The sequence below is a fragment of the Loxodonta africana genome, chromosome 1 (assembly GCF_030014295.1).
Source record: "Loxodonta africana isolate mLoxAfr1 chromosome 1, mLoxAfr1.hap2, whole genome shotgun sequence".
NCBI classification, from domain to species: domain Eukaryota; kingdom Metazoa; phylum Chordata; class Mammalia; order Proboscidea; family Elephantidae; genus Loxodonta; species Loxodonta africana.
This window is the reverse complement of record NC_087342.1, coordinates 228,224,125-228,240,184: the sequence shown is the minus strand read 5'-3', so window position 1 is coordinate 228,240,184 and position 16,060 is coordinate 228,224,125. Positions and strand designations below refer to the sequence as shown.

General features: G+C 42.2%; 1 protein-coding gene across 1 annotated transcript in view; it reads right to left on the bottom strand.

Annotated features, from left to right (window-relative positions):
* The window catches only part of SNX9 (sorting nexin 9), a 116,153-nt gene that overhangs the window by 50,286 nt on the left and 49,807 nt on the right, over positions 1–16,060 (bottom strand). Inside the window, exons 3-4 of the mRNA XM_010598835.3 lie at positions 9,559–9,633; positions 8,227–8,352 (exon numbers count right to left, since the gene is read on the bottom strand). Coding sequence (XP_010597137.1) covers positions 8,227–8,352; positions 9,559–9,633 — 201 coding nt within the window. The remainder of the gene's footprint in view (positions 1–8,226; positions 8,353–9,558; positions 9,634–16,060) is intronic.

The following is a 16,060-nucleotide window of genomic DNA, read 5'->3' as shown; positions in this document are numbered from 1 at the left end:
GCTACTCCTGCTGTTTTTCGATTGTTGTTTGCTTGATATATTTTTTTCCATCCTTTGAGTTTTAGTTTGTTTGTGTCTCTAAGCCTAAGGTGTGTCTCTTGTAGGCAGCATGTAGATGGATTGTGTTTCTTTATCCAGTCTGAGACTCTCTGTCTCTTTATTGGTGTATTTAGTCCCTTTACATTCAGCGTAATTACAGACTTCAACACACCATTTTCAGACAAGGATAGGACTTCCAGTGTTTAGTGCTGTCATTTTGATGCCTTTTTGTGTGTGTTGTTGACAATTTCATTTTTCCACTTTCTTTTTTGTGCTGAGACGTTTTTCTTTGTAAATTGTGTGTTCCTCATTTTCATAGTAGTTGAATTTATGTTTGCTGAGTTGTTATGTTTTTCTTGGTTTTTATTTTGAATTATGGAATTGTTAGACCTCTTTGTGGTTACCTTAATATTTACCCCTATTTTTCTAAGTAAAAACCTAACTTGTATCGTCCTATATTGCCTTGTTTTCCTCTCCATATGGCAGTTCTATGCCTCCTGTATTTGGTCCCTCTTTTTGATTATTGTGATCTTTTACAAAATGACTTCAATGATTCCCTGTTTTGAGTATTTTTTTCTTTTTAAAATTAATCTTAATTTGTTTTTGTGATTTCCCTATTTGAGTTGATATCAGGATGTTCTGTTCTGTGACCTTGTGTTGTGTTGGTATCTGATATTATTGATTTTCTGACCAAACAATTTCCTTTAGTATTTCTTGTAGCTTTGGTTTGGTTTTTACAAATTCTCTAAGCTTGTGTTTATCTGTAAATGTTTTAATTTCACCTTCATATTTGGGAGAGAGTTTTGCTGGTTATATGATCCTTGTCTGGCAGTTTTTCTCCTTCAGTGCTCTATATATGTCATCCCATCGCCTTCTTGCCTGCATGGTTTCCGCTGAGTAGTCTGAACTTACTCTTATTGATTCTCCTTTGTAGGTGACTTTTCTTTTATCCCTGGCTGCTTTTAAAATTTTCTCTTTATCTTTGGTTTTGGCAAGTTTGATGGTAATATGTCTTGGTGATTTTCTTTTTGGATCAATCTCATATGGGGTTCGATGAGCATCTTGGATAGATATCCTTTCATCTTTCATGATGTCAGGGAAGTTTTCTGCCAACGGATCTTCAACTATTCTCTCTGTATTTTCTGTTATCCCTCCCTGTTATGGAACTCCAATCACACACAAGTTATTCTTCTTGATAGAGTCCCACATGATTCTTAGGGTTTCTTCATTTTTTTTAATTCTTTTATCTGATTTTTCTTCAACTATATTGGTGTCAATTGCCTTACCCTCCATCTCCCCCACTCTGCATTCCAATTGTTCAATTCTGCTCCTCTGATTTCCTACTGAGTTGTCTAATTCTGTAATTTTACTGTTAATCTTTTGGATTTCTGAATGCTGTCTCTCTATGGATTCTTGCAACTTATTAATTTTTCCACTATGTTCTTGAATAATGTTTTTGATTTCTTCAACTGCTTTATCAGTGTGTTCCTTGGCTTTTTCTGTAGATTGCCTTATTTCATTTATGAGGTCATCCCTGATGTCTTGAAGCATTCTGTAAATTAGTTTTTTCATATTCTGCATCTGGCAATTCCAGGATTGTATCTTCATTTGGGAAAGATTTTGATTCTTTAATTTGGGGAGTTGTAGAAGCAATCATGGTCTGCTTCTTTATGTGGTTTGATGTCGACTGCTGTCTCCGAGCCACTAATTAGATATTGTAATGATTTATTTTATTTTATATTTGCTCACTGAATTTTACCTTGTTTTGTTTTCTTTCAATATACGTAGATGGGCTACTAGATTGCGCTGTCTTGATTGTTGTAGCCTTTGAATCACTTATGTCCTATTACCAGCTGGTTTGGGCTGTTACCAGATATATAAGCCTAAGAGTCCATTCACTATTCTTGAGTAGAATCTGTTTTTGGGTCGCCAAGTGTGTGGTGTAGACTGTCACCTATTCACTTAGAGGACTAGTGATGATAGTTGTGTGCACCCAATTCTAGTAGCAGCGGGGGGTCACACTCCAGGGTGGGGCAGGATGCTGACAGGCTTCCCCCAAGTGCCAGTGAGGTAGGTGTGTCTCTATTCCTAAAGCACTTTGGTGGGTGGGCTCTGCAGCTGTACCTTAGGCACCCAACACATGTACCTCTACAGATTGGTAGGTGTCACTATTCTCAGACCCCTATGGCAGGAGGCTAGGTGGCTTGGGTGGAGCTTCAGCCCTCAGTTGTGGGTCAGTGAGGGCTCTGTTTAATAGGTAGAGGTATCAGACCTGGGAAACTTGTCTTTCCAGTAATCCCCTAGGACAATTACAGTCAGATCACTATCAGAATTGCCTTTGCATTATAAGAGCCACCTTGTTCCCTCAAGGGATGAAAGCCCAAGACTGTGGATCTCATATGCTTGGCTGGAGCTGGTTCTGTATTTGTATTCCAATTTCAGGAAGTCAAGGAAGGATTTTTGGTCCCTGGGTTTTTTGTAGCTGCTTCTCTCAGGCCAGGAGAATGGGTTACGAAAAGACAAAAAAAAAAAACAAAAAAAACACAGAGCACTTCACTCTCTGGCCCAGGAAATTCCAATGTTAATGAAGCCGCCTGGGAAGGGGAGGGGAGGGATCAGATAGATAGGAGAGAGTAGCACCCAGGAATATAGACAAAGTTACTTATCTTGCTTGGTGATGACTGTTTTATCTGAGATTCCTGAGGGGTGTATAGCCTGTGCGTGCTGGCTGGGTCGAGATTGCCCCCAAGGGTCAGGTCCGTGTCCTGTGCTTGTGCTGTCTCAGAAGCCATGGTCAGTTCCTCAGCTCCCAGCCCAAAGCCCAGCACCAAGGTTCCCTGGCTGGGACGCCACACTCCAGGCTCCAAAACCAGTCGCTACCTCCTGGTGACCTCTCCTCCTGTCAGCCACGTTGCTGTGCTGCCTGCGTGCACTGGCTGGGCTTCCCCCGAGGTCACTTCTGGGGGCTAGGGCTGCGTCCCGTGTTTGCGCCATCTCAGGATGCTGTGCTCAGCTCCCCTGTGTCCAGTCCAAAGCCCGGTTCCAAGGTTTTCTGACTGGGACGCTGGCTCCAGGCTCCGAAAACAGTCACTGCTTCACTGTGGTTGCTCGTTCTCTCATTAGCCGCGTCAGTGTGCAGCCTGCTTGCGCTGGCTGAGTCTCTGTCACTCAGGTCAACTCTTTAGATCTGTGTTTGATGGTCAGCGTTCGTAGATTGTCATGCATGTGATCGATTCATTTGTTTTTTCCGAGTCTTTGTCGCAAGAGGGATCCGAGGTAGCTTCTACCTAGTCAGCCATCTCGGCCCCGCCTGGAACTGTTTTTGACTGGGTAACTTATCAGATGGTAGAGTGAAAGCTGGGTAATATAACTTGTGATACATCAACAGAGAGTCCCTGATGGAGCATGAGAAAAGTGGAATGCAGAACTCAAATTCTAGTAAAAAGACCAGACTTAATAGTCTGACTGAGACTGGAGGGACCCCAGAAGACATGGCCCCCAGACTCTCTGTTAAGCCAGAACTAAAACCATTCTCGAAACCAACTCTTCAGACAAAGATTAGACTGGACTATATGACATAAAATGATACTGGTTAAGAGTGTGCTTCTTAGCTCAAGTAGATACATGAGACTAACTGGGCAGCTCCTGTCCAGAGGCGAGATGAGAAGGCAGAAAGGGACAGGAGCTGGTTGAATGGACATGGGAAATCTGGGGTGCAAGGGGGCAGTCTGCTGTCACATTACAGGGAGAATGACTACCATTACATAACAATGTACGCATAAATTTTTGTATGAGAAACTAATGAGTTGTAAACTTTCACTGAAAGGACACACACACACAAATAAATAAATAAATATATATATATATATAATTAGTGATACGTAACACACAAGCCACAAACAGTACTAAGAGAATCCAGAAGATGGAAAAAGAACCAAAACAAGGCTCTATAAAAACATGTCACACTTGGGCTGAACCCTGAGGGGTGGGAAACCTTTTCTGAAAGATGGAAGGAGTCATTCTATCACTCTAAGAGAGAGCCAAAGATGCAAAGGTGGGATAACATGGGGGGACAGCTCTTTGGCTGCTGCCTAAAACATGTATCAGGATAAGGCTGGGGCCACACTGAGGAATCAGACAAATATTAGTGAGGTTGGAAAAGTATCCAGACCAACCTTAAATTCAGATGAATTCCTTCTACAATTTCCCTACCAAGCAGCCGTTCAGTGTCTGCTAGCACAACTCTAATAGGATACTGACTACCTCCTGGAACAGTTCTTTCTCGTGACATGTAGAACAGGGATACTTATTTCAGTAAGGAAGAAGTGGTTCCTAAAGTTTCTTGAGCAGAGAATTGACATATTTATTGTCTTATTTTGAAGCAATGGCATGTAAGATAACAACAATGGACAATTATTAAATCCTTACTAAGTACTAAGTACTGTACTAAATATTTTAGAATTATTTTCTCACTTACTCTTTCCAACAGTCCTATGAGGTTTTACAGATGAGGAAATGGAAGCACAAGGAGGCTATTTAACCTTACCCTGAGTCTCAAGAAAGCGTGAGCTCTAGGACTAAAATCTGGCCCTCTGGCTCTGGAGCCCACGCCCCTGGCAACCAAGTGATGCTGCCTTTCAAGGGAGGAGGAGGCCCAAGAGCGGGATGAACGAGAACAGGGTCTCAGTCTCTCTCCTGCCTTCCACACTGACAGGATGCAGGGCACCCTGAGCAATACCCGTGGCTCACAGTGGCACTCAGTTAGGCTTTGAAAGTGGAATGAAACAAGGACACAGAAACAAGTAGCATTTCAGAAAAACAGAACCTGGGAAGTCAGGATGAGAAGCTAGCTCTATGGGGGAAATAATGAGAGATTCTGCCTGTGCCAACACTGAGATACAAAGGAGGCGTGCAGACAGAGCTGCTGGGTAAGGAGGCAGAAACTGGCCAAGCTGAAGAGAAAATTCAAGTTCAGAGAGACATTTAAAAGGAAATCATCTACATGGTTAGAAAGGGTGGAACAGGGAGAGAGGCGGAACTGAAAAAGAGTACGTGGATTGAGGATAGTTCAAAGCCAGAGGCACCTCGGAAGTAAGGCCTGGCAAACTGCTTCCAAAAAAGGTCACAGCCTTGAAAACTCTATGACAGCAGTTCTATTCTGCTAACCTTGCAATCAGTGGTCCAGCGCTTAACCATCTGAGCCACCAAAGGACCCTGACTATGTTTTTTAATGATAAAGGATTGTTTCATATACTATTAAAGGACAAAAGTCATATTGGGTCATTTAAGGATGTACCCATTTCCTCTAGCTCCGCACCAACTACTCCACTTAGCACTGTGGTTGCTCAGTAAGACTACAACACATGGTAACCCAAGCAACCTGAAACTAGAAGTTTTAAGAAAAGCAAAAGGTAGTGCTATTTTACATATTAAGTTATAAATTTATGAACTAATTACTTTGAAATGTAGTACAAAGTCAAAGTCAAAGAAAAATACAAAGTCAAAGAAGGCTCAAATAAAGACACCCAAAAAACCAAACCAAACCCATTGCCATCAAGTTGATTCCAACTCACGACCTATAGGACACAGCAGAACTACTCCATAGGGTTTCCAAGGAGTGGCTGGTGGATTCAAACTGCCGACCTTTTGGTTAGCACCCTGAGCTCGTAACTACTGTGCCACCAGGCCTCCCATATGAAGACAGCAGCCTCAAAATTCAAGGAAGGACTTTTTTTTTTAAAGATATGATTGAGAAGAAAAATGCAAGAGTCGGACAGTTGGACAACCAGTAGCTGAATGTGGCCCTTGAACCTGCCGGTGTGGGAGGAAAGCCAGGTGGAAAACGCCTGATGCTGAGAAGACGAGCGGATGCTGGGTGAGAAGCCTGCGCAGTGAGCAGCACTGAGGAGAGGCGTGGGCGTGGGGGTGGGGGCACCTTGCACAGCCTGACGGGGCTTCCCTGACACATGTGCCTGCAATGCCACACTGTCACCTGCGATGGAGCACGATGTTGGAGTAACCGGGAAATCCCAAGTATATCCTTGGCACAAAAATAACATTTCCTCCTTGACGTTCAGAAGATGAAGGAACGGCCAAACCTGAAAGCGTAATCCTTAAAAGCTACCAGTTCGTAATGGCCATCTGGGACCTTAATCACGACATCTTCCATGGTATTTATAACATGTACCATAATCCTGGACTATTCAGAATTTTCTCACATCCCGGATAAGAGAGATCACCAACGGCTGTTAAAATTATTTTTGACTTAAATTAAATTCAAATGCTCAAATTAATTAATTATGGTCATGTTTCCTGTATTTTGTAGTCTGGTTTCAGTTCATTTTCTTTTCAAAGGATTTCATTAGATTTAATGTTAGACTGGGTTAGTAAAGTCCAACTTATTTTTTTTTTATAAAAAGTTGGTTATATTTCCTTCTCGATAACCTAGACGAAAAAAGTTAGACTTACACTAATTAGTTTATATTTCTACTTTTAAACACAGAGGAAATCTACTTCACCAAAGTACAGGATTTGAACCTGGTTTTAAATTTGTGATCATCAGCTACACTGCCTCAGCCTATCCTCAGATAACGGCTGAAGTAGGTCCCCTGAATTAAAACAAGATGGGTATTTCTATCTTTTGTTTCCTTCACGTAGTCTATGATCACCTCATTATAATCCCCTTTAATAAAACTACTGGCCTGTACTTAGGCATGTTCATTTCACTGATGTTTTTGTATAACCCAGTGAATCTCAGCTGGGTTGACTGTGCCCCCCAGGGGACATCTGGCAATATCTGGAGGCCTTACTGGCTGTCTCCAACCACTGGGTGCTGCTGGCACTTCCGGGTGGAGGCCAAGGATGCTATTAACCGCTCTCTAATGCGCAGGACAGATCCCCACAGTGAGGACTTACCGAGCCCCAAATGTCATTAGTGTTCAGGTTGAGAGTCTTTGGTAAAACTTCAAGTAGTGTGTAACTATTATTTCCTCACACTTTATAATGAACAATCTTTAACTGACCAATGTTCTTAAGTATTAGAGTGTAACAAATACAGGAAAAAGTTCAACTATGATATCACCTTGACCCTGAATTTTAAATTATCTGGATCAGACTAATTTGTTAATTCAGGATGTCTACAAAAAGTATTTTAAAATGCATAAAATCTGTAGTTAATATACTGCAACAGTATTTTGATAAATTCTTGGAGGGTTAAGATCTAACAGAGACATTCTGTAAGCAAATGATATAAGTGTTACGGTTATCGGGTTTAAGATCATTTAAAACCTTTCAAGTAGTTTAAAAATACCAAGAAATAATATGCTTTAAAGTCCATTCATCTAAAGATATATGTTAGCAATAACATTTTAATATCCACATTCTCAATCTTCTTCTTGAAACTAACTCTGGATAATCATTAAGCAATAATTGAACTAGGCAAATTCACCTACACTAGTCGAATTTTAACTGCTAAGAAGATGAATTAATAATTATTTTTCTCAAATGATCCCACTATTCTGAGTTTCCCTGATGCGATGCAGTAACAGTAGCAGGTGCCGAGTGCCTACGTTTGCTACCCACTTTTACAGACATGGAAACCCTGGTGGCGCAGCGCTTAGGTGCTATGGCTGCTAACTAAAAGGTCAGCAGTTCGATTCCAACAGGTGATCCTTGGAAGCCCTATGGGGCAGTTCCACTCTGTCCTATAGGGTTGCTGTGAGTCAGAACGGACTCAATGGCAGCGGGTTTGGTTTTGGGTTTTTCACACAGGTTGCTCTACCCTGCAAGGTGAGGGAATTACAGCTCTGAGTGTTAAATACTGTGCCTGAGGCCAGAGAATGTGTCTCCTGTTAGACCAACATCTTGGCAATAGTATCCCTCCTCTTCCTCCCACGCCCTCCCCTGAGAGGGGATTTGCAACTTCTGGGGTCCGTGCACATATCATGCCAAAGTCTGAAAAGCAGACTCTCAATTAATACTTCTCTAACCAATTTAAAAACCAGTCTTTGGGCAGGTGTACCAGGTGAGTTCTTGGTTAGTATCCAACAGAAATGCCACACAAAAATCTAACAGCCACTTGGTTTATTCTTTTAGAGAAGGACAAGAGCTGTGATGCACCACAGGCTTTCACAAGGAGCTCTGCGCTCAGTACAGCCGGCCACACCAGCAGGACAATGCATGACATACCTGGTTGTTACTGTGGGCAGCAGACGAATTGGCTTGAGCTGTACTTGCTGAGAGGGAATCAAGGAAGGCTTGGTCAGCCACGGAATTTCCACAAGAAAAAGGATCTTTTCCATCAGTGGGTAGAATCTGAATATGAAAAGGGACCACAGTTATTTTCATTCATTAGGGTTATCTCAGAATCAGAGTCCCTGAGGGCAAGTAATGACTGTCAGCTACTGTGAAAAGGGGGCTCGCACTCTTAAAAGTTAAGTATACCCAAGAATGTGGGTAATGACAATCCCTTTCTACAAGTACACAGATTTCTAGAAAGTGCAGTTAACGCCAACATCAACCTAACTCCTCAGGTTTTTCTCAATCCTGTCGATTTTTAGAATACTGAGTGCACAGAGCTAGCTCGGGGTTAAAGCATACGATCTATGGACAGTGTTTGGGGTCTGGCGGCGCTCTGACACTATATTACACTGTATGAAGTATGTACATTTTCTCAAGAAGGTCTACAGATTTCATCGGCTCCTCCAGGGGTTCAAGACTCCCCGTCCCTCACCCTCAACAGATACACAGCCTTTCCAGTCTGCAGCTGGTGCCAGGTAAACAAGCTCCCAGGGCCTTTCTTCCTCTCTAGGGGAGTGAACCAAATGCATCTTTATTTTGTGCTCTCTCCAGTCTGTCCTGAGATGAGAGGCAAGCTCACCAGTACCCAGTGCATCGGTTTTGTATGACCAACCAGCAGGGGGCACCAGGAGGTTGACACAGGAGGTTTTTATCAGCTGAGTGATGGGTCCCCAGACAGAGCTTCTTCAGGGTGTTTGTAATACTATCCTTGGCACCTATCATAATAGAGCTGAAACCTGGAAAGAGCTCACTGCAGCTCATTCAAGATGCCTTCTGTCCATGGGATGGGATACGGGACTGAGAAGTAGGACCTGAATCAGCAGAGGGAGAAGGGAGCTACTTTGAAAAATCTGCTATCTAAACTTTGCGAATCAATTCTACAATAGACGGTTTTGTAGGCAGCAGTGAGGACATAATAGGAGCAAAAGGAAGACAGGGACTTTTATTTAGAATACTCAAAAGTTGCTGTCCTTGGAAGGAACACAATCTAAGTTATTTGCCGTCACTCTTTGGAGCTTGGGTCTATAGGTAATATTTTTTCTTAGTTTTATTTCAATATATTTTTCTTATTTTATAAAACTAGCATTTATTAGTTTTACAATGAAAATTGTTATATTACAAAAAGTTTCCATCTTTCAGTCTGTCGCCTTAAGTCGATAATTCATAAAAGGATGTCTGATATAAAATCAGCTTAATTAACGAATGACAGTAAGTTCTTACTTCAACGTAGTCTGTGGGAACAAGCCCTCGTTCTCCTTTACTGTTTCTTCCTTCCAGCCATCCTCCGCCAACATCCTAATAAATGTACCACAAAAAAAAAAAATTATAGTTGGAATTTCCTGCAGAAATTTTGCTTTGGGAACTTCCATACACACAAAAGCAATTAGCACTAAGCCTTTTATTCCTATAAAGTTTACACTCCGTTCAACATTTTAAATTCTTAAGCTTTCTCCTTATTCCAGAAAAGTGATATAATCTAAAAAGAAAAATCAAACTTTAACAATAAATGATCAAAGCTTGAAAAACAGCCAATTAGGGGACTGCCATGTTTTGTAATTCCTTTCTGTCTACTGCTCTTTGGTACAGTACAGAAATAGCTTGCGGCTCCAGATGCTGAGAGATACAATGCTGTCCCATCATAAATTTGCGCCAGCCTTTGTGGCCCTCTGGCCAACAGAATGGGGCTGAAATACTACGGGGTGCGTGCCTTCAGAGCCTGGCCTCAAGACTTTGCGCCCTTTGAATTGCTCTCTGGAACCCTCAGCCACCGTGAGGACACATCTGGGCTGCTCGATGGTGAGAGAGACAGGGCTCAGTCTCTCTTCCGCCCCAGCCAAAGCCAGCCAACCCCCAGCATGACTGCCAGACTGGTGAGTGAGGTCACCTGAGCCCATTCGGGCCCCGTCGGCCACGAGGCACATTAGCCGGCCCAGCTACTCCTCACCCAGGTCAGCAGCACCATCCAGCCGCTCCGAAGATTTCTGAGCAGGAGCAAATGGCTACTGTTCTAAGGCACTAAGTCTCGGGACCATGTGTTAGACAGTGAAAGCTAGCTGATCACGGTTCCTACACTAATAAACCAAACAATAAAGTAGAACTCTACACCAGGATTCTCATTTTTTCAATCTGCTCTTCCAGCCAGGTCACATTTTCTTCCTTAAAATAGTTAGGCTCAAGTGTCTAAATAGCACTATCAGTTTAATAATTAGATGAATCTGATAACCACATTCCTTTTTAAAAAAAAATCATGCAACTTGAAGACATTAATATTTTACCAAAAAAAAAAAAATCCAATCCAGTGTATTTACCTAGATTTTTAAAAAATCTTGACATTCTAAGTACTTTTTCTAAAAAAAAAAAAAAAAAAAAATGACAGACAAAAGAATATTTAATCTCTCCTATGGAAAAAAAAATTTTTTTTAATTTTATGATTAAAAAGGGAACTTATATTCTTATATACACATAGCACATTATCCAAATTTACTACATATACTTATTCTGTCCAGTAATTCTATTTTTACATCTAAGATATAACATAGGTTTAAAAAAAAAACTATCCATTTTTTTAAGAAACTACTACCATTTTTGGAAACCCTGGTGGTGTAGTGGTTAAGAGCTCCGGCTGCTAACCAATAGGTCGGCAGTTTGAATCCACCAGGCGCTCCTTGGAAACCCTATAGGGCAGTTCTGCTCTGTCCTTTGGGGTCACTATGAGTCGGAATTGACTCGACGGCAACAGTGTTGGTTTTTTTTGGTTTACCATCATCCTTCTCATTCCTCTTCCTCCTTGCTTGATCTTTCCTCTCACTTGGTGACATACCTGCTTCCCCCCGCTCCCCTGCGCCTCCCCCAGAAGATCCAGAGCCATCCCTGCATCTTCTTGTCATGTGTTCTAAGATGCTGAGAGAGGTCTACCTGTCTGCAGCCCTGAGGCTGACCTCCAGCTCTGCATTTCCACTTCCAGGCACAAAGCTAAGGGCGGGTCAACCATCTGCTGTCTTTCAAACACAATGTATCAACAAGTAAATGTATTTAATCTTTTCAAGAAGTTCTTACCCACTCACATACTTTAATAAATCCCTCATTCTCTCAGCCATCCTGGGTTCTTCTCACCATGATACCTAATCAGTACCCAGGTCCATGGGTAGGACTCCAAAGCTGCCTACATCCATCTTCCTTCAATTCCTACCGCCACAACCCAGATTCGTGTCCCCAGGCTTAGCTGTACCAGCTCAGTGCACACAACTCTGCCAGATTACTTTTTCCTGAGGTCTCATCACGTCACTCCCCTATGACAGCAACAATCAAAACCATACAAAACGCTTAACTGAATCCACCACTTACCAAATTACGTTCTAAGTCTACAGCCTGGCCACAGGTCCTTGCTAACCGACTTAAGAGTTATTCCTACCGCTGTTAACATACCTGTACTCCTGGGACACTTATTTACATGTACCGTCCCCAGCAGAGAAGAAAAAACAGTGGCTTCAGGGTCAGGCATATGTGGCTTGGAATTCTTGTTTTGTCACTTACAAGCTGAGTGCTCCCAGACAAGTTACTTAACCTCTCTGAGTCTCATTACCCTCATTTGTAAAACAGATATAAATTATCTACCTAGTAGAGCACACAGGGAAAATACATTAAAGAATGTATTAACTAGTACTTGGCCAAACAGAGTCCCTGGGTGGTACAAATGGTTATGCACTCAGCTGCTAACTGAAAGGTTGATGGTTCAAGTCCACCCACAGCTGCCTTAGATGAAAGGCCTGGTGATCTACTTCAGAAAAATCAGCCACTGCAAACCCTGTGGAGCACAGTTTCACTCTGACACACATGGAGTTGCCATCAGTTGAAATCAACTCAACGGTAACCAGTTTTACTTAGCCAAACACCTGGCTCAGAGGCTGTCAAAATACACTAGGTGGGACTGCTAAACAGCACCAAATACCTCCTAATCTCTACACCGTTGGTCCAGCTGTCCCTCTGTCTGGAATTCTTTCTTTCCATCTCTGTCTGGTGAAACCCCATTCACGCTTAAAGATCTATCCAGTCAGGTTTCATTTTCTCCATTAAAATCTGTCCTGACAACAGTGACAAAAATGAGTCTCTCCCACCACAGCAGCTTGTCAATAGCTTTGTCACATTTTTACATATCACCTTGAACTTCTCCTTTATTTCATATGCTCCTTGTGTTACTGTTGTTAGGTGCCGTTGAGTCGGTTCTGACTCCTGGTGACCCTATCTATGCACAATAGAACGAAACACTGCCCAGTCCTGCACCGCCCTCACAATCGCTGTTATGGTTGTGCCCACTGTTGCAACCACTATGTCAATCCAGCTTGTTGAGGGTCTTTCTCTCTTATGCTGACCCTCTACTTTACTAAGCGTGATGTCCTTCTCCAGGGACTGATCCCTCCTGATAACATGTCCAAAGTATGTGAGTCATAATCTTGCCATCCTTGCTTCTAAGGAGCATTCTGATTGTACTTTTTCCAGGACAGATTTGTTATTCTGGCAGTCCATGGTATACTCAATATTCTTCACCAACACCACAACTCAAAGGCGTCAATTCTTCTTCAGCCTTCCTTATTCACTGTCCAGCTTTCGCATGCATACGAGGTGATTGAAAACACCATGGCTTGGGTCAGGTGCACCTTAGTCCTCAGGGTGACATCTTTGCTCTTCCAGACTTTGAAGAGGTCCTTTGTGGCAGAGCTGCAACGTGTCACGCTTCCTGTAGAGATGGGAAAAATCTGGTCCATCTGCACGTGTATTCTTCAAAGCACCCAGTACGCAGCAGGTGCCCAGTAAAAACTTACTGAAAGCATAAATGTTTTGGAGAAATTTCAACTCTACGGTGCTTTAGTTTTAAGGGGCAGAAAAACGTTGGATGCATTTTCTAGGACATATAATTCCAGAGAATAAAACTGGGAAATTTGAAACGGATTAACACAAAGAACGTTTTTAGAAAATGTGGTCGTCTATGCTAATTTGTCAAACTTGAGTATATCTAATATTTTTTTCAGACGTTAATATTCTAGTGAGTATTTAAGCTAACAGAAATTTAATATTCAAGTCAGCACAGTCTGTGTGCCCTCACTGGTTATTCGATGACATTAAGGAGTTAGTAGTTTTTTTACGTGTGATACAATGGTACTACAATTATGTCTAAAAACAAATCTACTTCTTAGAGATACTGAAATATTTATGGATGAAATGATAACAATGGATTTGCTTCAGAATAATAAAGCCTGTAGCAGGGGAAGGAAGTAGAAGGACCACGTGGGAACACAGGTGAAACAAGACTGGCCACAGGTGGATAATTACTGAAGGTGGATAATGGGGTGATGGGTACAAAGGTGTTCATTAATCTGTTGTCTCTACTTTAGTATGTGTTTGAAATTCTATAAAATAATTTTAAGATGAAAATATCTGTGTGCCTACCTCATGCTAACTAGTATACACAATGCAATACACAATGGCTGGGGAAAGAGGGAGACAGGATGTGGTTTCCATCCTCCAGGAGCTCCCAGGTTAGCATGGGAGGCAGGCACAGAGAACTCCCAGTAACCTAACACACCCTGGTGGTCACAATGAGAGCGCACAGCCCTCGCCTAGGGGAGCTCTCGGCACTGTCACTGAAGGTGTCAGTTCTTTCTGGAGGAGACACTGTTTCAGACAATACAGGAAAGCAGGAAGGCAGTCTTTTCTGCTTTGTTTCATGGCAGAGAGAGACGGGGAATGGATGGTAACTGGAAGAGCAAGCGTCACATCAGGGGACAAAAGAAGGAGCAGAGGCATGACCATACCGTGTATGTCTGCCTCGATGACCTGCTCGGTTGGCCAGAGTGAGGAGTCAGGGGACAGAGGCAGATATACACAGAGTTGGGCTGGAGAAGTAAGAAGGGGCCAGGCGGTGGTGGGTCTTGTAGACCTAGAGCTGACAGGAAGCTACTGAAGGAGCGGCATGGTCAGGTTGTGTTTTAGAGACAAAGGCTGAGGGCAGGGAGCCTGCTGGGATGGTGAGATGGTGAGATGGTGAGAGCCTGAAAACAGGGGAGGAGAGGAGAGGATAAGAGGAGAGATATGAGCAACACTTAACAGATAAAAATCAAAGGCTTTAGCTGTGACTGCAAAGTGGCGAGTCTTTCTTGGGGTGACTGAGTGGAAGGTGGCACTACAATGCAAAGAAAGAGAATTCAGGAGTAGGAGCAAGTACAGTGTGGCTGATGAGCTGAGCTCTGGATACGGTAAGTGTGCAGTGCCTACAGAAAAACTAGTAAAGATGTCTAGGAGGCAGCTGCAGGTTTGAGAGACACGGTCAAGTTGAAGATATAAAGTAATTAGCATATCAGTGGCAATTAAAACAAACAAACAAATCTGAGAGTATGTAACGTGAGGAAAATGAGCCAAAGATGGAATCAGGTGAGAACAACAACCTTCAAGAAGCAGAAAGAGGAAGGGATCACAAAGGGATAGGTAGAGAGGCAAATGGAGAGGGATGTAGAAACCGATGTCAGATGCAATGAATATCCCTCACTGGAAACATTCAGGAAAAAACAAGGCTGGAGACCACTGAAAAATAGTGAGCACAGGGCAGGGCAAAGCTTTCCCATTTCTGTATCCCCAAGGCACCCAGCACAGGACTGTGTACATCTTAAGCATGTGAGAGACTGTAACAGTGAGAAAGGACACAGAAGACACATTATGGGATCGTGTGCAACCCAGAGGCAGGCAGTATCCACCCAGGGGCAGGGACCAGACAAGGGCAGAGAGCAGTGTCACCAAAGCAGGCACGCTAGGCATGTTGAGGGGCAAGTGGCAAAGAAAGGGAGCAACGGATCACAAAGTTTTGCCAGTGGTACAAGTACGAAAACTAACTCTCTCAGCCTGCTTTTGTTCTTCCCCCATTTACATCTGCCCTGAATGAAATACTAGCAATTCAGATAATTTTTTTAAAACTCTATTTCGAGAGGTTCATTTTATAGTTTTGCTATAATTTTTAACCACTTACTTGCAACAGACATTTAAGAAGGCCTATAATAAAGTTACATATAAAAAAAGGTCAGTTAAATAGAAATGAAGGCAGCTATCACATAGAGGTAATGAAAAAAACTGTAACAGGATTTTGGGGTAAGATAATAGAAAAAATGACTATGATACTTGCCTATGAGTTTCCTGGAAACAAAGGTTAAAAAAAAGAAAGCAATTCAATATGTGTACAGATTCTGTTTCATGAAAGGAAATATGCCAAATCTCCAAGACAAAGAGCTTGAGATAAAAGATCACGTGGATGCCGTTCAGAGAGAATGGTAATATACACGGTTACATGAGCAGAATACATATACATATTTGAAGATGTGTGTGCATGTGTGTAGATACACACATATTTAAACACACACGCATGTATACTTTGCAGGTATGTGTGTGTTTACATACATACACACACATGTTCAAGCACAGTTTGGTAGAGATGTAAAACCTGCTTGCTATACACACAGCCGTTTCTTATTTGAATAAAAGTTGAAGCAATAACTTGTAATTCAGCAAAGATAATTTCACCAGGAGTCAGGTAATACACTCCAAGTTATTGCTTTCTGGTAATCTAATCTGATTTAAGACTAAAGTTTAGAAAGACAATGATTCCAATAAGAGCAAGCTTAAATCAATAAGCTCAGAAATTTAGGAAAATCCTTTATTCTAGAAACGCAGTATTACAGTG